This window comes from Equus caballus, chromosome 12, assembly GCF_041296265.1.
Source record: "Equus caballus isolate H_3958 breed thoroughbred chromosome 12, TB-T2T, whole genome shotgun sequence".
Taxonomy (NCBI): Eukaryota; Metazoa; Chordata; class Mammalia; order Perissodactyla; family Equidae; genus Equus; species Equus caballus.
In genome coordinates this window covers 39,780,720-39,806,983 of record NC_091695.1, presented here as the reverse complement: position 1 = coordinate 39,806,983, position 26,264 = coordinate 39,780,720, and the positions used below count along the sequence as shown (strand labels likewise).

The 26,264-nt window shown below is 46.7% G+C and overlaps 1 protein-coding gene across 5 annotated transcripts in view; it reads left to right on the top strand.

Annotated features, from left to right (window-relative positions):
- AHNAK (AHNAK nucleoprotein) overlaps positions 1-26,264 on the top strand; it is a 138,996-nt gene that overhangs the window by 62,114 nt on the left and 50,618 nt on the right. The window contains exon 6 of one of the 5 annotated variants that reach the window (XM_023654212.2): positions 13,377-14,553. The exons of the other annotated variants lie outside the window; for them this stretch is intronic. Coding sequence (XP_023509980.1) covers positions 13,377-13,381 — 5 coding nt within the window. The 3' untranslated portion in view covers positions 13,382-14,553. Of the gene's footprint in view, positions 1-13,376; positions 14,554-26,264 lie in introns of those variants that run through there. 5 annotated transcript variants of the gene reach the window in all.

The window sequence follows — 26,264 nt, the reverse complement described above, 5'->3', positions numbered from 1 at the left end:
TGTGTGTGTGTGTGAGTAATTGTGTGTGTGTGTGTGTGTGTAAGGAGTAGGTCTTGGAGGAGATCGGGCCCCCACCATAGCTGTCAGAGGCAAGAGTCATTGACATCCACGTTATTACTCTCAAAACGGCCCCAACCTTAAGCCCAGAATGGGGTGGCCCAGGCAAATGCAAGTCACACATTTCTTTTTATTTATTTATTTATTTCCTTCTTCTTCTCCCCAAATCCCCCCCAGTGCATAGTTGTATATTCTAGTTTGAGTGCCTCTGGCTGTGCAAGTTACACATTTATTAACAAAAGATGTTGCCCCTTCTTACTGAAAGTTCAAAGTTTTCTCTCTCTGCCAAAAAGTTAGATGTAAACCGCTTTTTAACTTTAGAAAGCCCTTGATTTTTTCCCTGTGGATGTGGAGCTGGACCTAGATTTTACCAGTGTTTCTTCTCCCTCAACTGAAAGACCTTACCCTCTTTCAAAGGAGGGGCTTGGAGGAGCCCCCCGCTGCTTGCCCCCCACAGGGTCATCACAGGGCTCTCCGGCACCCTGAATGATGTAACCGCCAGCCTCTCTGGGACCACAGGCACCCTGGCCCAACCCCTCCATCCCCACTGTGTCCCTGTGTTCCCCAATGTCTGGTTCATACGGGGGTTCTCCCCACCTTTGTCCCTGCCTTGTCCTTGAGGGGAGTGGTTCTCGACTGGGGGCGATATCCCTCCCGGGGGATATTTGGCAATGCTTGGTTACAGCTGGTTGTCACCACTGGGGTAGGAGAGTGATTTCCTACTGGCATCTAGTGGGTAGAAATAGATGTTGAAGACTCAATGTTTGTGCCTCTCCCCCCACAATTGATATGTTGAAGCCCTAACCTCTACCATGATGCTATTTGGATATGGGGGCCTTTGGGGGCTAGTTAGGTCATGAAGGTGGACCACTCCCGATGGAATTAGTGCCCTCAGAAGAAACCCAGAGAGCTAGCATCCTCTCTCTCTCTCTCTGTCATGTGAAGATACAGCGAGAAAGCAGTTGTCTGCAAACCCACCATGCTGGCACTCTGATCTCATCTTCCGGCTTCCGGAACTGTGAGATAAATTTCTGTAGTCTAAGCCACCCAGTCCATGGCATCTTTGTCATAAGAGCCCGTACTGACTGAGACATCAGTTTAGTGGGGATGCCACTAAACAAGTGCACAGCACAGCCTCCCACAACAAAGCATTACCCAGTGCAAAATATTTAAAGGGTCACTGTTGAGAAACTCTGCTCTGGGGTTGCTTGGACTGAGTGTGCAGTCAGAAAGCACTCCTCCCAGGACAGCTGGCCTCTCCTGGTGCCACTGACACCTCTGTCCTCATCCCTGCGGCTGCAGGAGGCTGAAGCTTTTGTCCAACAGAAGTCCCTCCCACATCCTTCTCCTGTATTGGTGTAAATACAGTCAGGAGTTCTTTTAACCTGCAGGGGCTGACCACGGGTGGAGGAGGTTGTCCGGTAGGAGGGGCTACGTCCAGAGGGACTGCAGGCGCAGGATCTTTTATTTTCTATTTAGGCTATTGAAATTCACCAGCTGGGTAAGCATGGGATTATTACGAACAATTTGGCTATTTAAGAGCTTTGTTTATTCCCTGAAAGACAAAGAGATGAGAGATGAAGGTTGGTGGGAGCTGATGATCTAATATAAACGGGCATTCACAAAATTATTGACCTTGCCCTCCTGGGATGACCCCCCATCGGCCCCTAGGATCAGCCCTGGAGCCTCCCTGTGTGGCTGCGTGACAAAGCATTTGGATGGTTAGCTGAGTTTTACATTTCTCGGCTCTCAGGCTTTTGGTGGCTGGAAACCAGAGGTCCAGTACAGGAGTTATTCTCTAAACCCTATGCGGTTTTTCCACGTAATTTTTGCTTTATGATCCAGCACTCAGACCTGGATGAATTGTGCTTTCTGCTTTCTCCATGTTGTCCACTTTGTGAAGGTTTCATGTGTCACCTTCTCTGTCCCTAACGTCTTTTCCCCTCTGGAATTACCTGTTCCTTCACCTGTACCCACATAGCACCCTATGCACCACTCAACCATAGCTGTTATTATAATCTGGTTATATGAATATAATCCCAATATAATTAATACAACTCATATAATTATCCCACAATGGGAGAAGATTCTGGAGGGTAGAAACCATGTGCTGTTTACTCTTCTTTGAGCCCTCGGCAGCCGAGGTGTAACTCAGGCTTCAGGAAGTGTTTGCTGAGCTGAACTGAACTGCACAGGAGCAAATCCTATGCAACAATTTGACGGGGAAAATGGCAATTTGGGCCCCCAAATATATATGGAAGACAGGCGCTGCTTCAAGTTTTAGCTGGGTATGTTGGGAACTGCCTGAGAGAGTGTCCATCTCTCTTTTTCAAACAATTACAGCTTCTGACATGCTTTCCTCAGCGTCAAAAGGCTTGAGTGTTTCAAGATGCATTTTTGGAATGCTGGGCTCGCTGTGGTGGAGATTATAAGCGTCGAGAATTTAAGGTGTTTATAGTGTGTGCTTTCTGATGACATCACTGCAAAGTTCGAACTGTAGAATATGCATTTTCTTTTGAAGAAATGCAATTATAATATTTTCAAGGATGTGCTTTAAATGTATTGAATCAGGTTGTGAGGAAGGACCTAGGCTTTGCATAACCACCAAGTAAACCAGGTCTTTTAAAAGAGAAACTAGGGGACCATAACGAGTATACATATGATTCATAATTAACAGGCATGTTGTATGTAAACAATTTATCATCCCACATAGTTAAAGCCCTCCCTTATCTTAATTATGCTGTTAAAGTGCTCAGTAGCCTCTGTTTCAGTGATCACGAATTCTCAATCAAGGGAGTGTTTGGATTGATAAGGTTTTATTTTATTCATCAATCTGACAAGTATTTATGGCATGCCTATTATGTTCCAGGCCCTGGGGATAGCAATGAACAAGACCAAGTCCTTGGAACATTCTAGAAAAGCAAGGCATGATAACGGTTGGCAGAGGAGGAGGAAATATCCTGAATGTAGAGCTGATGAAAACTGCTGATGGATCAGATATATGGGGGCAGGAGTGAGAGAGAAATCAAGGATGACTTCTATGGTTTTGGCCTGAACAACTGGCTAAATGGCCTTGCCATTTACTGAGTTGGGGAAACCAGGAGAAAATGATCTAGGAAAGAAAAACCAAAAATTCAGTTTTTTTTTTTTAAAGAGAGTCACCTGAGCTAACATCTATTGTCAATCTTCTTCTTCTTTTATTTCTTCTCCCCAAAGCCTCCAGTACATAGTTGTATATTCTAGCTGTAGGTCCTTCTGGTTGTGCTATGTGGGATGCTGCCTCAGCATGGCCTGATGAGCAGTGCCATGTCCTCGCCCGGGATCGGAACTGGCAAAACCCTGAGCCACCGAAGGGGAGCGCAGGGACTTAACCACTCAGCCAGGGGGCCGGCCCCCCAAAAGTTTGGTTTTGGACATGCTAAATTTGAGATACTTAATAGACAGCCAAGGGGAGATGCCAAGTACATGGCTGGGTGTATAGAAATCTGGTAGCAGTCCAGGCTGGAGATAGAAATTGGATCTTGTATTGATTTCGTCAGGGGGCTTAAAACAAGAGAAATTTATTGTCTCATAGTTCTGAAGGCTAGAAGTCCAGAATCAAGGTGTTATCAGGGCTGTGTTCCCTCTGAAGTTTCTAGAGAAGAATCCTTTCTTGCCTCTTCCTAGCTTCTGGTGGTTGCTGGCAATCCTTGGCATTCCTCGGTTTATAGCTGTATCCCTCTAAATTCTGCCTCTTCACATGGCTATCTTCTCTCTTTATGTGTCTGTGTCTTTGTATCCAAATTTCCCTCTTATAAGGACATCAATCATTGGATTATGGCCCACTCTTATCCAGTATGACTTCATCTTAACTTGATTACATCTGCAAAGGCCCTATTTCCAAATAAGGTCACATTCATGGGTACTGGGGATTAGGACTTGAGCAAATCTCTTTGGGGGACACAGTTCTATCCACTGCAGGGGCCATCAGCATATAGATGGTATTTACAGCCGTGAGACTGGTTGGCCTCAACCAAAAAGAACATGAAGTTGGAGAAGAGAGGAGAACCAAGGACTGAGACCTGGGACTTGCCAAAATTTGGGAGCCAGGAAAAGAAAGAGGATGCAGCAAAGGAGACAGAGAAGGAACAGTGCATGTGGTAGGAGGAAAACCAGGACAGTGTGGGATGGAGAGCCGTGCTCTTCAAAGAGGGGTTCCCTAAATACGCCTGTCCACACACTGTTACTGGTCTATGCAGAGACGCGTTCTAGAATTGAGAGTAGCCATTCAGCAAATTTCCTAGCAATTGCCATAGCACCTTGGACTTGGCAGTGTGAGTGGTCTTGACAGTGGAGGTTTTGATAGAGTGAAGGAATGGAGGCCTGAGTGGAAGTTATTGACCAAGAATGGCGGATGAGGAGAGGATTCAGTGAAGAAAGATGGAACTTTGCTGAGAAGGACAGAGATATGGGTTGGTAGGAGGAGAGAAAAGTAAGGCCAAGGGAGACATTCCTTATTCTTTGAGATGGGGCATGGTAGACCTTGTCTGCATGCTCAAGGGAAGGAGTCAATGGAGACGGAGAGATGGATGATGAAAAGACAGGATAGTGCAGGACTGGAGCCCTCAAGTTGGTGAGAGGGTTGGGATCTGGCCTACCCTGGAGCATGGGCTTCAGAAGGGAGGGAGCAATGAGGGCTCATGCTTATGTGGAATGATGTTCCCCAGTTTTAGCACTGAAAGTCCCATGTCGAGGGAAAGCCTAGTTTTGTTTTGCTTTGTTTTTATAAACAAGGCAAGCAGACTCAAGTCTTTTTTTTGAAGATTGGCCCTGAGCTAACATCTGTTGTCAATCTTCCTTTTTTTTCCCCCCAGCACATAGTTGTGTATCCTAGTTGTAAGTCATTCTAGTTCTTCTATGTGGGATGCCACCACAGCATGGCTTGATGAGCGGTGTGTAGGTCTGTGCCTAGGATCCGAACTGGCAAACCCACGGTCACCAAAGCAGGGCACTTGAACTTAACCACTTGGCCACAGGGCTGGTCCCAGAAAGTCCAGTTTTGAAACAGAAAGTTCCATGTGCCAGAAATGCCCCCAGTCCTGGGCAAACTAGGACAGTTGGTTATTCTACCAACAGAACAGGCTGGAAGGGAGGCCCAGGTGCAGGGAGGATGAAGGCTTGACGGAGGGAAGATGAAATAGCCTTTGATGGTGGTTTCTATTTTCTTGGTCACTCAAGGGGCGAGATCATGAACTAAGATCAAAGACAGGGAGGGAGGATAGCGGCTGGAGGAGAGAGGAGAACATGTGGAATAGCCATCTCAGGGAGGGGGAAAGGAAACTTGCTAAGAAATGGAGTAGCATTTCTGGACAGTGCTGGGTGGCAACTTGAGATCTGTGGTCATAAATTTAAAGTGATAGCAGTCAGCGTGATTGTGGGGCGTACACTCTCTGCAAAAATCCAAATGGGTAACATTCTGTTATAATTAACTTGTTGGAACATAAGACACTATTGTGTTGTCCTGGAATGTGGTGAAAATGAATACATCATTAGAAACACATTCCCGGTCTGTAAGACTTAGAGAAGAAAACAAAGCAGAAGCCAGTTCTTCTGAGAGTAAATTATCAACACCTTCACCTTTGAGTTCTTCCGTTAGGGGCCGTTCACAATTATAGCACAACCCGGTCACATTGACCAAACCCTCTGTAACCACATCGCCCTTCCTTTCATCTCCTGCAGAAGCTCTGCAGTGGCTTGCTTACACAAAACGTTTCTTTGCAACTAGCAGTTACAATGATTTGCACAAGCAACCCATTTAACACGAATGGAAATACAAAGCCATTGCCAGGCTTGATTCCACCAACCTTCATGTTAAAGGAGTTCAGCTGCATGGCCAATTTTCACGTATCCAGCCCATTCTCTTGGTAGATTTTAGATAACAGATATTTAGAATAGGTGATTCAAGAAGTAGCAAAGTATATGGAATTGGAATTAGAAGACCTGGATTCAAGTTATCCATTTACAATTTATTGGTCAGATGACCTTATGAAGCTCATCAAACCTATAACACTTAGTTTTGTCATAAAAATGTGGCCCAAACTACCTGTGCTGGCTGCTTCAGGGCATGCAAGGAATTCGTAGAATCTGTAAATAAAGGTGCCATGTGTCAAACGAATGTGGGCTGTTGCTCTGATTATTTGCAGCACGGTTCTGGGACTCTTTCCAGCAGTTTCCAGTTCTGTAGCTTTAATAAATAGGAACAGAGAAAAGTGCTGATCCACTGGGCATGGCAGCTGAGCTTTGAATAACTGTCGGCAACAAGGAAGGACGAGGTGCCAGGCTAGAGTCCAGAGATGAAATGGGATGGGAGCGCAGGGGTGGTGGGAATGAGGCACAGGGTTGGCGGGGCGGGGGGATCGTGTGAGAGAGGGCAAGTTCTGAAGGTAAGGTACTGAAAGTGGAGTTGTTCCAGGCTTTGGCAAGCCCTAGGGTCACGCCTTAAAATGAAATAACGTCCTGGGCACTCTGTTTTAGAATGCAGAGGGCAAAGAGGCCATTTTAGAAAGACTTCTATTTAAAAGTTTGAATGTCCATCACTTAAAGGTTTCACCTTCAGCTATTCAGGAAATTCTACTCTATAAAGTGACTCATTCATTCCCTAAGAGTTCCGCATAGCCAGGGCTTTACCGGGCCAACCGCAGAGACATCAATTCCTGGAAGATTGTTCCCATTTTGTCATGGACTATAACTTGGAAGTAATATTTTTGAATTCTCAATTATAGAGAACTCAAAATACTCTTTATAAATTAGTTCTGAAATCCTTAGGTGTCGTCCTTCTCCTACGATTGCCATTGCGTCTAAGTGGAAACATTGTATGGTCTCCAGATTATTTACTCTAAGAGTTCTTAAAAAGGCAAGTTGCAGTCCAATTCTACCACAATACGGACACCTCACTTTCAGGAAATCCATGACCACCTACCTCCAGTTAGGGAGGTCCTGTGTTCTTCTTTCCTTATCTTAGCAGTAATCATTTTTTAAGGATATCACAAAACCAAATTCTTATCAATTATTTTATACAACTCAAAACTGTTTAAAGTGAAGAATCAGTCACCGCCACTGCTCCCCTCAGAGTAACCTGCACTAGGCTTGGTGTACACACTCTCTCTGGGAAAGCTCCCCAGGCTGAAGGCCCCGGGATGGTGTCTATGGATCCAGGTCTCCACTCCTAGCTCCTGATGCTCCAGTCTCACCTTTCTGCTGCACCTTGTCACCAGAGTCTCTCATTTCAGATATGGCAAGTCTTCAGATTTGCTGGGAGTACCCACTTCCATAGCCACTGTGGACAGGCCTTACGTGACCTGCAAGAGAGGTTTCCTGGGTGTGGCCTGGGGAATTATATTTGACCTCTGCATGCCTCAGTTTCCTCATCTGTAACATGCGGTGGGTTAGGACACCACCCGTCTCTGTGTCTAGCTTCCTCCCCCTCAGTTAATATTTCTGGTTTCTTTTTCTGCTCTTGTCATTTTTTGCCCAGCAGAGGGCTTGTGTGGAGGTGGGGAGATGAGGAGAGCTGGAGTCACCTTCTGACTGACTGGCTGTGTGACCCTGCCAATCACTTGGCTTTTCTGGACCTACGTTTTCTCATCTGAGAAATGAGGGACCAGGACTCTTTGATCTCCAGGGGACTTTCTGGTTCTGATATCCTGTGATTCTCGCGACCTCCTCCTACCCAGGGGTGACCCCTCTGATCCTGAGGGAATAGTCAGCGTAGGGTAGGCACAGGCTGGTGATAGTAGGTTTTGGGCAGGGGACAGACTGGAGAAGCTGGACCCTTTTCCAGAGCCCCTGAGTCAGTTCCTTGTGGTCTGACTTCATTTTTTCATTTGAAGTGTTGTGAAATCCTGGAACATCACCCACACCCACTTTCAACTCTGACTACATTTGTGGTGCATTCCAACACCAAGTAAGAGTGATTTGGAGATGCTCTCTCCCCTGTGAGCTGGGGAACTCTGCTCCCTGTTGTTGTGTGTGGTTTCGAGGGGGCCAGGATAACCAACCATCCTGGCTTGCCCTGGACAATCTTGGTTTTAGCACTGGAAGTTCCACGTCCCGGGAAACGCCTCAGTCCACACCAGGATGGTTGGTTTCCCTCCTGATGTTCCATATCAGGGCCTGGTCAACTTTCTCAGGGGGCCGGGCCATGGATAAAGAAAGCAGCCAGCAGGGCAGTGAAAATTAGAATCAGCTGGGGTGCTTGATAGCTGCCGATTCCTGGGCCCCACCCTGGAGAGTCTGATTTGGAAGATCTAGAGTGGGGACTGGGAATCTGCATTTCATGAACCCTCAGGTAAGTCTGGTGCAGGTGGTTCGGGTAACACGCCTTGAGAGACACATCTGTGCTGGGAGCAACGGAGGAGACAGAGTCAGCTCCTGCCCTCACGGAGCTTATAACACAGGCAGGAGAAGCCAGGTCGGAAGCTAACTGTTTCTGAGATGCTGCAGACAGAAATAAGAGCTGTAACATGAGTAACAGGCGTACCGGCCAATTTTTTTCACCTCCCACCCTCCAAAGTAATGCAGGGCCTACAAAGCTTGGCTTTGTTCATGTTGAGGGTTGACTTAGCATTTTTTCAGCAGGGGGCCTGCAGGGAGGGTGTTAGTTGCAAGAAATGACCATTCCCTGCATCTTACATCAGACTCTCCCAGTCTTAGAACCACCCCTGCACCGTGCAACCCCTCTGTTGAGGAGATCAAGGGGGACCATCTTTAGGGTCCATTACAGCTCTGAGCTTCTGACACCGGGGACAGGGAGGTGAGGAAGCAGCCCCATTCTTGTTCTTGGTGGGCAGCTGTCATTGCTGTTGCTTATGAGCTAAGCCTTTTTCTTCTTTTTTTAAGATTTTATTTTTCCTTTTTCTCCCAAAGCCCCCCAGTACATAGCTGTGTACTTTTAGTTGTGGGTCCTTCTAGTTGTGGCATGTGAGATGCCACCTGAGCATGGCCTGATGTGCCATGTCCACACCCAAGATTCGAACCGGCGAAACCCTGGGCCGCCGAAGCAGAGTGCGCCAACACAACCACTTGGCCAATGGGCCAGCCCCTAAGCCTTTTGCTAAGGTGAATTGATGAGCAGACTCCTCAAGGGCACTTAGTCGTAGCGATGATTTGAAGAGGACCTGGAGGTCGGGCAGCCTGTAACGGGCTTGCTTATTCACTGGGTTCAGGGACGTTCTCTCATCCCCATTGCCAAAGGACAAGGTGGCAGACGTGTCTCGGGGGGAGAGGAACAGAATAATAGCTCCACAGGCTTTCAGACAAGGCAGGGCAGTGATTGAAGACTGCGAGGTTGACGGGCTCCTGGGGTGACATGCCACCACTGAGGTTCCAGGGAGACCAGTCTCGATGGCAGCCTGGAGCTATGAGGCCGTGCTTCATACCTGGCTGGGAGTATCCACCAGGCTTCTCAAGCTGGTCTGAGATCCTGGGCTGTGGGGGGCTGTCTTAGTCTCTCTGGGCTGCTATAACAGAATGCCTCAGACTGGGTGGCTTATAAACAACAGAAATTCATTTCTCACAGTTCTGGGGGGGTGGGTGGTGGAAGTTGGCAATCAGGTGCCAGCATGATCAGTTCTGGTGAGAGCCCTCTTCTGGGTTGCAGACTGCCGACTTCTTGCTGTGTCCTCATGTGGCAGAAAGAGGTGAGGGAATTCTCTGAGGTCCTGTATATAAGGGCACTAGTCCCATCATGAGGGCTCCACCCTCAGGACCTAATCACCTCCCAAAGGCCCCACCCCCTAATGCCATCACAGTGAGGGTTAGGATTTCAACAGATGAATTTTGGGAGGACACAAACGTTCATTGCAGGGGCCTTCTAGGACCCGGTGTCCAAAATGTCCCTGTAATGTGGTGTGATGGCTGGGAGCACCAAGTCTGGAGCCAGCCTGCCTGGGTTGAAATCCTGTCTCAGTCATTTATCACCTGGGTGACCTTGGGCATGTCATTAACCTCTTTGAGCCTATTACCCCAAATGGGGTAATAATGTTCCCTATATTTTGGGGAGGATTGAATGAGATAAGCATGCAAACTGCTACCACAATGCCCGAGATGTAATGTGTTAAGCTTTATGGTTATTATTAGCGACAGAAAGTGGCAAAGGCCAATGATGATGTCTATACTAGTTTCCTAGTGCCGCCATAACAAAATACCACAGACTGGGGAACTTAAACAATACAAAATTATTTTCTCACAGTTCTGGAGGCTAGAAGTCCAAGACCAAGGTGTCAGCTGGTCTGGTTTCTTCTGGGGCCTCTCTCCTTGGCTTGCAGATGGCCGCCTTCTTGCCCTGTCCTCACACAGTCTTTCCTCTATGTATGTGCGTCCCTGGTGACCCTTTGTGGCTCCAAATTTCCTCTTCAAAGGACACCAGTCAGATTGGATCAGGGCCCAGCTTAACAGTCTCATTTTAACTTAATCACCCCTTTAAAGGCACTGTCTCCAAATATGGTCACATTCTGAGGTGATGGGGGTTAGGGCTTCAACATATGAAGTTTGTTGGGGAAACAATTCAGCCCATAAGAAGGCCAATCTCAAGGCCAGGATCTCTGAGGGTCAGACAGAAAAGGCCTTCCCTAGGGAAACCGGAAACGAAAGCAGGTGTCAGGGAGCAGTGGGCGATACCAGTCCCATTGGACCAGCCACGGTGCCAAGTGCAGTGTGTTTAGGATTACAGCCAGATGGTTGGGTTTGCCTTGTCCCCAGCCTGGCAGGTGTGGTTGAGATCATCTCCATGAGTGGAGTGAGGAAGGAGGTGAGCGTCGGAGATACTGAAGGGGAAGTGCAGATGTGACATGAGGGTCACATCCCTGGAGATTGGAGGGACAAAACAAAAGGTGAGGTTGGGGAGGCAGCACTGGACCAACCCCTGGCCCAGCCCTTTTAAGGCTCTCGAGACTCTTATTTCTCTTCACTGGATCAGGAAACCCTTTAAAGGGGGGCTACTGTGATAAGTGTTCCAGGGTAGATTTCAGGCCGCCTAGGGCCTTCTGGTGCATCCAGTTGATGCATTTCCTTATGAAATGCAAATCTGAGCCTTTGGCACAGATCCAAGTGGCCAGGGTGTGGCTTCTCAACTTCTTGGAGACTTTTCAGGACAGGGCCAGAGTCCAGCATGGGGGTAGGCATTCAGTTCCCTGTCTATCCCAGGAGGAGCTTACGAAGGTCACTGTTGAGCCCACTTCTTTCCTTTCTCTACACCCTCCCCTCCTCCTCCCCCTCCCACCCTTCTCTTCTCCACAAGGGTCTTCCTGAGCTACTTTGTGGATCTCCCCATTGTTCTGGCAGGTCTGTCTCTGCTGACCCTGAACGCCTGGGTTCCAAGACTCAGCATCTTTTTACCCACCATCCCGCTCTGATTTTGGCTGAAGGAGAGGTCCCAAGGATGGCATCCTGGGAGAATGTTGCTGGAGTGAGGGTCAGCCATTCCAGCTCCCACTATGAAACATTCCAGTTCCTTTAGCTTCTTCTCAAGGCTGACTCAGTTTCAGCTTCTTAGTCACATCTTACGTTGTTATTTAAACGGTGTGGATTTGGATAGTCTCTCTGTTCATGGTCATTCTGAGGGTGCTGGGGCTTGAAGAGGGTAGCTTTTTCAAACTCTTTGGTGGGCTCAGAATTAACTTAGAGTTTCTGACTGTGCACATGGCAGGCTATATTTAGACATAGTCTTCTTATTGAGGTGTGTTCCTGGAGCAGAGCCCCCTAAATCCAGACCTACATTTCAAACTATACTTCCTGCTTCCAGAGTCTTCTCAAGTCAATCACTCCTCTGGAGGACCTGAGACACCCTTGAGAACTCTCTTGGCTCCTGTAGACACCACATTGTAACCTTCTTGGAAGGCAGTGATGCCATGCCAAATTCTAGTCCTGGGTTCAAATCCTGGCTCTGCTGTTCACTAGCTCGGTCCCTTGGGGTGTTTCTAAGCCTCAGTTTCCTCACTTCTGAGTTGTTGTGTGCTGGACGCACATTAAGCACTCAATAAATTATGGCTAATTTTCTTCTTCTTCTTTTCACTCATTCAACTTCCTCAACCCAAATGATATGGAATATCGTGATTTTCCCTGGAAGGAGGATCAGGTGAAAGAAATTACCCTGGGGCCACAATGGTCCTCAGGGAAGCTGATGAGTGACAAGTTGAACAAGGGGCATTAATGGCCAGCTTTAAGGCACTGCTTGATGACAGATCAATCTGAATTGTGGAATAAAGTGAGGACAGGTTTAAAATATCTTAAGTACTCCTTCTCACATGTCAAGATAATGCCGTTTGCCTCTCTGGAAATATACCACGTAGACGGATGGGCTTTGGAGGGGGGACACTCCTGGGACATCTGACTTTGTTTTGGGCAGCAGACGGGCATTGGGTTTTCATCTTATTCCTCCCAAATTTACTGAAACACCTTTTACAACCTCACATGTCCCACTGTGTGAGCCCAGGAAGAGCTCAGACTCAGGGTACAGCTGCTGTCATCAATCTCTGTCACCCCCCAGCATGGGAAGTCTTAGATGGAGGCCAAATAAAAATATGGCAGGGACTCTGAAGGCTTTAATGAGGCAGCCACTGGGTGACTGCTCTGACAATGCCTTCCTACCTTCCCTGCTCCCCAGATAACAGCTAATAAGAAGCTACAGGAATCCAACAGACCCCTCAATCCACTGACACATGGAATCATAGTCCCCCTCGGCAGACAGTGCAATGAAACAGGCTGTGTTGCACAGTGGGTAGGACTTCAGGCTCCAGAGTGGGGGGCTGCCCGCACCCAGTTCTAGCTCCTCCACTTATGAGCTATTCTTTCTTAGCCTCAGTTTCCCCCTTGCTAAACACGGGAATAATTAAGCCATGTGCATCATAGTATTGTTGTAAGGATAAGATGAGATTGTAAACGCGAAATGCTGGGCATTCAGGAAGTTCTCATTAAGCATTATCTGTTATTATTATCACTGTCTTTGGAGCGGGATTTGTGATCTGCCCTCACACTCCTTGAGGATATATTGCTAATTGTCACAGGCCCTGAAGCATGATCCCTCCTGTGAGATTAATTTTTGTTGAGACTAAAGACTTTTGGTCTTCTAGAGAGTTGTCTTAATAAGCAACCATTCCAAGCAATCTAGCAACTGTCCTGCCAGGCAGCTGGCTGGGCAAGGACCTGGAATGGGCATAGGGTGAGTGTCTGGGCATGGGGAGGGCCCCAGAAGAGACAACAGGGCTGAGGACAATCCTTTTCTGACCCAACATTTTGCCCTGGGCTTGCATTCCTCAGACGCCTATGTTATTGGTTTTCTTTAGACTGAAGTCTTGCCCCCAGGATTGTTCTGAAGTTTTGGTGGAGGAGAGATGAGTTGAGGCCCGTCCTTGGCTAGTGGAGGTGATACCACGGATCCACAGCTGGAAGGGCCAGCCCAGACATTGGCTCTTCCTGGAATCTTGAACTCAGCTCTCCACAAACCTTCTTCAGGACTGCTTTTTAAAAATGTGACGAGCTTCTGATATTTACTTCAGTAGCATCTTTTGAGTGGCTGCTGCTGCACTAGGCGCCCGGAATGCAAGTAGGAGAGAGATGTCTCAGTCGGTAAGTCCAACAAGCCCGGAGCTGGTGGCTCTCGGACCTCTCTGCTGACAACTTCCTGTCTCCTCGCTGGTGGAGGAGGGCGAGGAGGGTGTTCCTGGCACGGAGACAGCAGGAGCGGAGGCACGGAGGTGTAACAGCATGTGGTGCATTCAGGAAGTGAATGGCACAGTGTGGCTAGAAGAGCAGTTTGTGTGGGTGGGTCAGACACTGAGACCAGGGAGTCCTTGTCTTTGGGGGGATGGGAGCCACTGGAGTTTTTTTTTTCCCAGAAGTGATAGCCTGATTTGGGGATTAGCAGAGGTCTTCTTTTTTTTTTAAATTGAGGTCACACTGGTTTATAACATTACATGAATTTCAGGTGTACATCATTATATTTTGACTTCTGAATAGACTGCATCGTGTTCACCACCAAAAGTCAAGTTGCCATCTATCACCGTACACATGTGCCCCTTTACTCCTTTCACCTTCCCCCAACCCCGTTTCCCTCTAGTAACCATCAATCTGTTCTCAGTGGAGGTTTTTACAGAGGGAAATGACATGAGCTGACTTTTGTTTTTATCATAACCAAAATAACAGCAATCAAAATGATCAGTGTTGGGCACTTTCTTTGTGATAGGCATTAGCTAAATGCTTTAACATGAGTTATCGCATTGACTCTCCTGTTACAGATGAGGCTGGGAGAGTTCACAAAGCCCAACAATGTAGCTGGGACAAACCTGTGTTGTCCACCTCCAGAGCCCTTGCTGTTAACTGCTCCTTGACCTCCCTGAACCTCGGTGTCCTCATCTAGAATTTCTGCCTTGTCAGGTTGTTTTATTAAACGAGAGAATATATGTAAAGCGCTTGGCACAGCGCCTGGCACATTGTGATGCTCAATAAATGTTAGTTGTTGTTTTTGTTATTGTTGCTATTATCCGTTTTAGAGAGCGTGCTGGGTGTTGGGTGGTACCTTTACCTTTGAAACCACAAGGGCTGGCACAAGTAAGCTGGGCTAATAAAGCCACTCCCGCCAGAGCAAGGTGCTGAATAGAGCGCACTGCCAGCATCTGCCCTCTCCCTCCCTGGTAGCCATGGTTACCAACCCCGGCACCTGGTTCTCTCTGCTGCTGCTGCCTCTCCAGCTCAGGTCTGGGTGACGCCCTTCCACCCTGGCATTGTTCCATAACTGCTTCTCTTAGGTTGCCTCCTGCACATTCTGGTTTCAGTTTTGCTCCAGCTAAGCAGGGGCAGACCCCACAGGTGGCATAATGGAGGATAAACTGGAGGGATCAAAGACCAAGAGGCTGTTGAATGTCTCCAGGGGAGAGAAGGTGAAGGCTGGAAGGGCACTAGCCATGGGAACAGAGAGAGAGGACAGCTTTAAGAAGTGTTTTGAGTTTAGAATTGATGTGATGTGGTAATCTAACTCAGGAGGAGGAGGGAGAAGTGAAAAATAAATGATATTTCTAACTTGAATGACCTGATGGTCATATTCGATTCCCTAACTATGCTTCTCCCAGTGTATCTCGTCCATCCCCATGGCTTTAAATACCAATTCCAGGCTGACAATCTCTAAATTCCCAATTCCCTGAGCTTCAGCCTTGAATACTTAACTGCCCGTTGCCCTCTTCACTTGGATGTCTCTAAGGCATTTCAAATTCAACATTTGAAAAATGGAACTTCACAAATGATTTGCCTCCCTCACTCCGAAACCTGCTGTTCCGTCTCAGTCAATGGTACTACTCTCCCTCATGTTCGAGCGAGAGAAGATGAGCAACATCCTTGACACCCCCTTCTTCCTCACCCCTCATATCCCACTCCTCAGAAAGTTCCATTATTTCTACCTTGGGAATATATCACAAGGGAAATACCTCCCCTCTCTCTGTCTGCACTGTCACCATCCTAGGCCAAGCGACCCCCATCTCTCACCTGGGTGATTGTGAGTCCACACTTCCTTCCAACTTCCACTCTGGCTCCAAATTCCGACCACAGTGATCTTTTAGGAACCCAAATTTGATTGTTAATCCTGCAATGTTGTGCTTTATAAGAAATATATAGTTGGTTATCTGAATGCTATATGTCTGGTCTTCATCCACAGTTCCTGGCTCACAGCTCTCAAAACCTTTGGAATTTCCTAAGTGTTGAGAGTGACAAAGATGTCTTTTGTTGTGTTAATCAGGTGACTTTTGGACCCCACTCAAGGGGACCAGCCATGTGATCAGAGGATTGGAACTTTCAGTCCCACCTCCTGATTTCCAGGGAGGAAAGGAGGGCTTGAGGTTGACTCAATTGCCAACAGCCAACGACTTAGTCAAGCATAACTGTGTAATGAAGCCTCCATAAAAAAATCCAAAAAAAAAGCTGGTGGCCTTTTTTTCTGAGAGCTTCCACATTGGGGAACCAGAATATGCCACCGTGCTGGGCCCCAAGCTCCAGGAGGACAGGGTCTCCTTTGTTCAGAACCTCATCCCATGTATCTCTTCATCTGGCTGTTGATTCATATCCTTTCATATCCTTTGTGATATATGGGTAAGCTAGTGAGTAAATGGGTTTTCTTGAGTTCTGTGAGCCGTTCCAACAAATTAATCAAACCCAAGGAGGGGGTTGTGTGGGGACCTCTGATTTATAGCCAGTTGGTCAGAAATACAGGCAACAACCTCAGCTTGTGATTGGCATCCTGAGTTCAATGGGGTCATTGGAATTTCCAATTTATAGCTGGTTGGTCAGAAGCACAGGGAACCTGGGCTTGCAGTTGGTGTCTGAAGTGGAAGGCAGTCTGAATCCTTTACATGTGGAATCTGATTCCATCTCTGGGTGAATAGTGTCAGAAGTGAGTTAATTCTTGGACAATCTGCCGGTATCTGAGAACTGCTTGGTGGTGTGGGGAAGCCTCCACACACACGATGGAATTGGGTTCAAGAACCCTTGGTAATCCTCTCACCCAATGACTTCCAACTGCACTTAACGTAACAACCACCACCATCCCATGGCTTACAAGGCTCCACGTTGGATCTCAGCTTCACTGGACTTCCCTCCTCCCTGTCACTCACTCTCCTTTTGCCTCACTGGCATCCTTGTGGTCCCCATAACAAGTCTTTCCTTCCTTGGGTCCTCACCTTTGCTTGGCCATTGTTCTCACTGTCTGGAATGCTCTGCCTTGTTTTTGTGGGGCTGGCTTCTTTTCATCGTTCAAACTTCAGCCTAAATTTTCCCTCTTGGGTCACTGTCCCACGACCTAAGGAGGTTCCACATCCTTCTCCATATCCTCTGTAGCCAATCCTTTCATTAAGAACACGTGCTGACCACAACTTGAAAATATTTGTTTATCTTATTTATTGTTTGTCTCCCCCACTGGATGTCAACTCCATGAGGGCAGCCTGGCACATAGAAGGTGCCGAGAGGTATTTATTGAATTAATGAACAGGTGGGTGATGGGGGCACGCACAGAGGGCCAGGAGAAGAGTGACATTCAAGGGATGGGCAAAGGGGCTTTCAGGAGACCTGAGATCGAGGGACAGGAGGGTAGTGTCAGTAACCAAGAGAGGAATGACATGTCGGTTGGTGATGCTTTTGGCTTCAGGTAACAGCAAACCTGTCCAATGGTGACATAGACAGACGGGATTATTTTTCTCGTAGTCAGGATGTTCAGTGGCAAAGCTCTGGCCAGTGTCACTGAGGTCCTCTTGGCCTTCCCTCAGCTTTAAGTATCACTTCCTCACACGGCTGAGTTCAAAGACAGGAAAGAGGGAGCAGCGTGGGGCAGACATTCTCTTCACATGTCTTCCTCTCATTGATGAGGGGTGGGGTGGTGGAGGGGCTGTCTCCAGAAGACTCCGACCAATGTCCTCCTATATCCCACTGGTCAGAAAGGACACATGCCTGCTCTTAGACCAGGGCTCTGCCCACCTTGCTGAAATAAAAGAATCTCTTTCCTGGCCTTTAACAAAGTTGAGATTCTGCCAGCTAGGGAGGAGGGGAATGATAAACAATGAACAGCTCTCGCCCTAAGCACATTTCACAAGGAGAGTTTTTTTCTGTTGGGTTAGCTGATGCAAGGAGATCAAATGGGATAGGGATTGAGACGTGGCCTCTGGATTCGATGGTTTTAGACTATTTATGGCTCTTGAGGGGACAGTTCCCATAGAGTGGCTGTGCTGGGCTGCACGCTGCAGGGGTCTTAGGAATTACCGAGAGAAGTTCAGAAGCGTGTGGAGGCTTTTCTGAGGAGACTCAGTTGCCTTCTGAGACAGGAGGGAAGAGGGCAGGATGGTGAAGATGCCCAGCAGCGATGAAGATTCCTCTCACTTTCCTTTGTGTCACAATGGGCTCCTTTAGAGATTGAATCCATGGCCTTGACCTTTCCATCAACTTTGTTTTAACATTGTGATATAATAAACTCTAAAAAAAAAGATCACATTTGTGTGGTCGTACACTGGAAAGTCCAAGGACAAAGCCTGATCCTTTGGTTTTCTCGTTCAGATGGACGGCACCGCCCAGTACACGGTCAGGGGAGTGACTGTTATGGTGCAATCCAGAGGGTGCAGGTCACTTAGACTGCACGGAGCCACCAGATCCTGCAGCCGGATGGCCAGCAGGGTGGAGGGAGAGAGTCCTGAGCTGGGCAGAGGACTCCGGTTCCAGGTCCAGGTCCACCACCTACAAGCTGGGGTTCATCGGCACTCTCCAAGCCTGTGACTTCATCTGCAGAGCGTTGGCTTGTGGCAGCCTGTCTCCTCCCTCTCTGCCCACAGTTATAAAATGTGCTGGCTCTTCATAGGGAATTAAGTGATTGCCTTCTTGCCCGCTCCACCACCCCCTTCTGGGGAGTTTTGACCCTGCTCAGGACCCTCTGGAATAGGATGCTGTTTCCCTTCGTTATTAGCCCCCGTCCCTCACTTCTGGCATTTTTTTCCCCGTTTGTTTAGGGGAATGATGGCATAGGGCCCAGCTAGTAGGATTGGGAGCCAAACATTTCTCCTCTATTTATTCAGATCGTAGCTATGGAGGCAGCAAAAAGCAAACAGAAATTCGACTAGAAATATGAGCTTGATATTACGCATCATTTAAAGCTGGTGTCTACTTGCGTAGGAGGCATAAAACACAACATTATGTTAAAATGAATAATAGCCCCAACAGAAAAAAAAAAAAGTGCATTTTTAAGAAAAAGTTCTTAGCGGGAATGTTCAGCTGCTAAGTTGGTAGGATTGACACCAGCATCATGTGCTGTCTCTCAGGGCGTGAGTTCTGAAGGGGACACGTTTCCTCTTAGGTCATCCCCTTTATCCCGCACGTGAGGACGGACTTTGACCTAAGGAGGGCTCCGTGCATGGAGTCGTTGGGGAAAGGTTGATGTTGGTAAGAAGTGAGGAATGAGATTATTCGGTCCCATCAAAGCTGCCCCCAATCAGATCAGTCCTGCCTATCAGCTGGGTCACCTGGACTCGACTTCATCATCTCTAAAATGGGACAAGTAATAGGTTCTCCCTCACGGGATGGCTATGGGGATTCAATGAGTTTATACCTTTGAAGTGTTTAGGAAAGTGCCTGGATGGAATCAGTTACTCAATCGACAAACACAGAGTGTCTGTATCTTGGCCACGTTGTGCCTTGTGGGAAGAAAGCCCAGGTGTGTCTCTGCCCTCCAGGAATCAGTATCTAGCTGGAGAAAGAAAATGGGCAACGTGGAAATCAATAGAGAACAAGCGAGGCCTCTGGGAACAGCCCTTCCCCACGGTGCGGATGTCCTGGAGGGTGAGCAGCTGCTGGGTGGGGCGCTGTCAACCAGCCCTGCTTAATCTTCTGGCAGCCGAAGCAGAGAGAAAGGAGAATCTGGTATTCATTGTGTGGTTGTTTCTAATTTCCTTCTGCTTTCGAGATCCTCTTCTGAGGGAGAACAATGCCTTGAACAAGGCTCTGGCTTCCTTGGCCAGGCACCCGCCCAGCTGTGGGGGAGGTGGTGCCCAAGAGAATACAATGGCCGGGCACTCCAAGGGCAGATGGCCTTTGATTCCTGTCCTCTGAGAATGGCTGGGGACAGTGGCGTTTGGTGGCTGGCTCGAGTCTCAGCTTATTGTTTGTTATTATATCCCCGGGGCTTTGAGCAAGTTCCCCTAGTCTCATTTATGAGTTTTATTTTTAAATTTTCCCTGTTTGCCAAGGAAGGATGACCTTCCTGCACCACCAGGGTTCTTCTGAGGCTGGGTGGGCTGAGAGGGCCATAGAGCCCACAGGACTTCATGGAGGACCTTGATTCTGGAGCTACGAGGCCGCTCCATGCCACGGTGCCACCAGCAGGAGGGGGGACAGCATTGGGTCCTTGAGCGCATTGGCCCTACCACGTCCAGCTCCCAGGCCAGTGCCTGGGAGGGATGCTCAGCAGAAGTCCCCTGAGCTGACATTTCCCCAGCCCGTGCCTTGTAAGGCCAGCCGGGGGCAGAAGGCCCAGGACTGTGTCCAAGGAATGGGGTGCGGTTTCCTCATTCCTTTCTGTCTTCATACTTGGCCTCTTATTTGTGGATTCCAGTACATTTATCCGCCTTTCTGGGTTTCTTTTTCATCACCAGAAAGCAGAGTGACTCCAAAAGCGAGTGACCCACGTGTGTATAGGGCAGAAGAAAGCCCACAGGCTATTTGACTATGATCTTCAAGTCTATAAGCTTTTATTGAGAAAGATGCTATGACAACGGCAGGTGGGAACAAGAGGAATGAGGGCGTGACACAGCCCTGAAAGGGGCTATAGCGGGGGTCAGCTGTCTTTAAGATGCAGCGAAACTGAAGCAGGGTTTCCTATACTTAGGTCACTCAAGTGCCATCACCACAAGTTCTGCCATATCTATACACCATCTGTGTGCTATTTGTTTAATAGTTCTCTTCAGATAGATTTATTTGTAAAGCCTTACATTTAATTAAAAAGAAACTTTTATGTCGCTACCGTAAATGAAACTCTGTATTTTTCTAACAAGCATTGAAACCAGTCCTTAATTGTTAAAACAAAAATATGCATCTTGTACCACTAAAATCTTGAATGCCACCCAGCGTTTTGTGTAAGTTCTTGGTGTAGGGCTTTTACACACGAGGGGGTCTCCGTGTGTGTCTGATGGTGATGTCGGGGGGAGTTTGATGTTGGCAAGAAGTAATGAGGAGGATGATGTGTACTGATCCGTGATCCCACCAAAGATGCCCCAGGGACAGCGCCCTTGCTGTTTGACCAGGGCTCCTCCAGGCTCTGTATCAGCATCTCCAATATGGATGAATGACAGCATCTCCTTCAGAAGCTGGATGAGGGTGGACTGAGTTCATATATTTATAAGGTGTTTAGAAGGTGTCTAGTGCGTAGTAAGCACTCAACAAATGTTGACATCCACCGTAACTTGGAAGACTCTGGTTGAGGGCTCTTGGCTGCCCTGAGGATCCTAGGATGTGCCTGCTTGGAGACAGGGCCAGGGCAGACATGGTCTTCAGGCTCCCTCCCACTCTCCATGGATCTCTCGCTCAGTAACTCCTCTGTGGGGCAGGTGATCATTATTTCTCTCAGGATGATAGGATTAAACTAAGATGTAGTCACGGCATTAGTCATCATGAAACATCCCCTTTGGGACTGGTGGTCATGGGTGGTCCTCCATTGGAGGCACTGGAACAGGCTCCAAGAGATGGGTATGCATATGCACAGGCTTTGAGTTGTTGGATTTGAGTCTGCTGCTCCATCTGAGCAGCCCCAGTGGTTTCTGGAATGGGACTCACGGCTTGGAGTGAGAAAGGAGCTGTGGGAAGCAATCCCAGGTTCCCCGGTGGACTGGAAATTCTGCCGCAGGCCCTGGAATTCGGACTTCCTGTTTGGCCTGGCACTTGTTCCCCCACATATTTGGCTCTGACACATCCTCTTCCCCCCACCTCAGGATCCATTTCCTCATCTGTAAAATGAGGGGGATGCACTAGATCATATCTAAGGCTCCTTGAAGCTTGGGAAAGCTGTGATTTGCCTCTTCACTTTTCTCTCAGGCCTCTTGGTTGACAGTAAGAAGAAAGGCAGGAAGGAAAAGGGAGAAATAGGGAGAGCTGTGCATCCTACAGTAAACAGCACAGGTCCCCACAACACAGAATCAGCCAGTCCAAAATGTCAACAGTACTGAGGTTGAGAAACCCAGCTTTAGGGGAGGAAAGATGGAAGAAAAGGTTTAAAAGGCAAATGTTGGGCCAACCCGGTGGCCTAGTGCTTAAGTCCACATGCTCAGCTTCAGCAGCCCGGGGTTCGCAGGTTCGGATCTTGGGTGCGGACCCACACACCGCTCATCAAGCCACACTCTGGTTGCATCCCACATACAAAATAGAGGAAGATGGGCACAGATGTTAGCTCAGAGACAATGTTTCTCAAGCAAAAAGAGGAGGATTGGCAACAGATGTTATCTCAAGGCCAATCTTCCTCACTGGGAAAAAAAAAAAGGGCAAATGCTCTATGGATGACAAATGGTTAGACAAATGATAATGAAAGGGAAAATTCAGGAAGAAAAGAAATGCATAGGGAAAAAATTTATAAAGGAGGGGAGAAAAAGTTGCTAGGATGGGGAAGGATGTGTTTGCAATGTGATCAGAGCTTCAGTTGTTAAAGTAAGCTGCTGACCTGAGAGTATAAACCAGTGTTGGGGAATTGCTATTCTCCCCTCTCCTTCCTGGTTCACTTTGGAACCTGCCACCACCCTGTTAGGGGGTTCTCCTATGGAATTACAGCAAGGTAGTCGTTAGCAATGGTGCCTGTAGATGCCACAAGGTGGTCTTAGGATAACAGGCTGGATGGTCCAAAGACTTAGGCAGTCATTATCATGTGAGCCAGTCATGGTTAGTTTTTCTAGACCTCTGTTCATTACTGAAATAACAACCAGGCAGTTATCTCCACCTCTACAGGGAGATACCACGAAAGCAAGATTAAAAGAAATCAACATAGAGAGACTGTCTTCCCGACCTCAGGGGGTGGGCAAAAATCTCTAAGACAGAACACCAGGGGCACTAAGAAAACTTGATCAATTGGATTTTATAAAAATTAAAGCCTCTCTTCATCAAAAGTCACTATTAGAAACATGAGAAGGCAAGCCTCAGACTCGGAAGAAGGTATCTGCCATATGCACACCTGACAAAGCATTCGTTTCCAGACTATGTGAAGACCTACCGTAAAACAATGAGAAAAAGACAAATGATCCAATAAAGCCTGGACAGGAGACTTGACAGGAGGCTGCCCTGTGGCCGAGGAGTTAAGTACATGAGCTCGGCTTTGGCGGCCTGGGGTTTGCCGGTTTGGATCCTGGGCATGGACCTAACACTGCTCATCAGGCCGTGCTGTCGCGGCATCCCACATAGAAGAACTAGAAGGACTTACAACTAGGATATACAACTATGTACTGGGGCTTTGGGGAGGAAAAAAAAAGAGGAAGATTGGCAACAGATGTTAGCTCAGGGCCAATCTTCCTACCAAAACAAACAAAGAAAGTATGTTAAATGAACATTAAAAAACAGAGACTTAACAGACACTCACAAAAAGGGCATATCCAGATGGCCAAATAAACTATGAGAAGATGCTCAACATCATTACTCATCAGGAAAATGCAAATTAAAACCACAAAGAGAACCAAGGAAGTGAAAGACCTATGCACTGAAAACTATAAGACATCATTGAAAGAAACTGAAGATGACATAAAGAAATGGAAAGATATTCCATGCTCATGGATTGGAAGAGTAAACATAGTTAAAATGCCCATGTTACCTAAAGCAATCTACAGATTCAATGTAATCCCAATGAGAATCCCAATGACATTCTTCACGGAAATAGAACAAAGAATCCTAAAATTTAAATGGAACAGCAAAAGACCCCAAATAGCTAAAGCAATCCTGAGAAAAAAGAACAAAGCTGGAGGCATCACAATCCCTGACTTCAAAATATACTACAAGCTATAGTAATCAAAACAGTGTGATACAAAAACAGACACACAGATCAATGGAACCGAATTGAAAGCCCAGAAATAAAACCACACATCTGTGAACAGCTAATTACCAACAAAGGAACCCAGAACATACAATGGAGAAAGGAAAATCTCTCCAGTAAATGGTACTGGGAAAACTGGACAACTACATGCAAAAGAATGAAAGTAGACCACTATCTTTCTCCCTACACAAAAATAGACTCAAAATGGACCAAAGACTTGAAGGTAAGACCTGAAACCATAAAACTTCTAGAAGAAAATATAGGCAGTACGCTCTTTGACATCAGCCTTAAAAGAATCTTTTCAAATATCATGTCTACTTGGACCAGGGAAATAAAAGAAAAAATAAACAAGTGGGACTTCATCAGACTAAAGAGCTTCTGGAAGGCAAAGGAAACCAGGATCAAAACCAAACCCAACTAAGTGGGAGAAAATATTTGCAAACTACATATCCAACAAGGGGTTAATCTCCATAATATATAAAGAATTCACACAAATGAACTACAAAAAACCAAACAACCCAATCAAAAAGTGGGCAGAGGATATGAACAGACATTTTTCCAAAGAAGAAATACAGATGGCCAATAGGCACATGAAAAGATGTTCCACATCACTAATGATCAGGGAAACGCAAATCAAAACTACGCTTAGATATCACATTATGCCCGTTAGAATGGCTATAATCACCAAGACAAAAAACAACAAATGTTGGAGAGGTTGTGGAGAAAAGGGGACCTTCATACACTGCTGATGGGAATGCAAACTGTTGCAGCCCCTGTGGAAAACAGTAGGAAGATTCCTCAAAAAATTAGAAATAGAAGTACCATATGACCCAGCTATCCCACTACTGGGGATTTATCCAAAGAACTTGAAATCAACAATACAAAGAGACTTATGTAGCCCTATGTTCATTGCAGCATTATTCACTATAGCCAAGACGTGGAAGCAACCCAAGAGCCCATCGACTGATGATTAGATAAAGAAGATGTGGTACATATACACAATGGAATATTACTCAGCCATAAAAAAAGACAAAATTGCTCCATTCCAACCACACGGATGGACCTTACGGGTGTTATGTTCAGCAAAATAAGCCAGATTGAGAAGGACAAACATCATATGATTTCACTCATTTGTGAAAGATAAACAAGTTTACAGACAAAGGGAACAGTTTAGTGGTTCCCAGGGGGAAGGGGGTGGGGAGTGGGCACAAGGGGTGAAGGGGCACATTTATATGGTGTCTGACAAATAATAATGCACAAGTGAAATTTCACAATGTTATAAACTATTATGACCACAATAAAAAAAAAAAAAGAAGGAGATGGGGAGACTTGAGTCCCTGGGATATCAGGATACGTGATGAAGTTCTCTATGGAAAATGGTTTCCAAGGCTTCTGTGATTGAGGGAAGTAGCAGGTGAAACAGAAAGCTTTGAAGCAGCACCAAGAATCATGCTAAGATCCCAAGCCAAGTGGCAAGAGCACAGCTTGTGCCGTTCAAGTCCTGGCTCCCACATTTAGCAGCTGTGAGACTCAGATAAGCTATTTAACCTCTCTCAGCCTCAGTTTCCTCACCCGTAAAATGGGCATATATCTGGCTGATAGAGTGGTTTGGATGGATTAAGTGAAATAGTCTATACAAAGCACCTGGCAATATATATATATATTTTGTCTTCTTTTTTTGGGGGCGGGGGGGAAGATTAGCCCTGAGCTAACATCTGCCGCCAATCCTCCTCTTTTTGCTGAGGAAGACTGACCCTGAGCTAACCATGCCCATCTTCCTCTACTTTATATGTGGGATGCCTGCCACAGCATGGCTTGACAAGCTGTGCATAGGTCCACACCCAGGATCCTAACTGGCAAACCCCGGGCCGCCAAAGTGGAACGTGCGAACTTAACCACTGTGCCACAGGGCCAGCCCCTGTAATATATTTTGAAGTCAGGGACTGCGATGCCACCAGCTTTGTTCCTGTTTCTCAGGATTGCTTTTGCTATTCGGGGCCTTTTGTTGCCCCATATAAATTTTAGGATTCTTTGTTCGATTTCCATGAAAAATCTGATGGGGATTGTATTAAATCTGTAGATTGCTTTAGGTAGTATGGACATTTTAACTATGTTTATTTTTCCAATCCATATGCATGGAATATCTTTCCATTTCTTTATGTCATTATCAATTTCTTTCAGTAATGTCTTATAATTTTCCCTGTATAGGTCTTTCACCTCCTTGGTTAAATTTATTCCTGGATATTTTATTCTTTTTGTTGTGATTGTAAATGGGATTGTATTCTTGAGTTCTTGTTCTGTTAGTTCATTATTGGAATATATGAAAGACACTGATTTTTGTATGTTGGTTTTGTATCCTGCAACTTTGCTGTAGTTGTTGATTATTTCTAATAGTTTTCCAAAGGATTTTTTAGGGTTTTCTATATATAAAATCACATCATCTGCACACAGCGAGTTTCACTTCTTCATTGTCTAATTAGATTCCTTTTATATCTTTTTCTTGCCTAATTGCTCTGGCAAAAACCTCCAGTACTGTGTTGAATAAGAGTGGTGAGAGTGGGCACCCTTGTCTGGTTCCTGTTCTCAGAAGGATGGCTTTCAGTTTTTCCCTATTGAGTAAGATGTTGGCTGTGGGTTTGTCATATGTGGCCTTTAT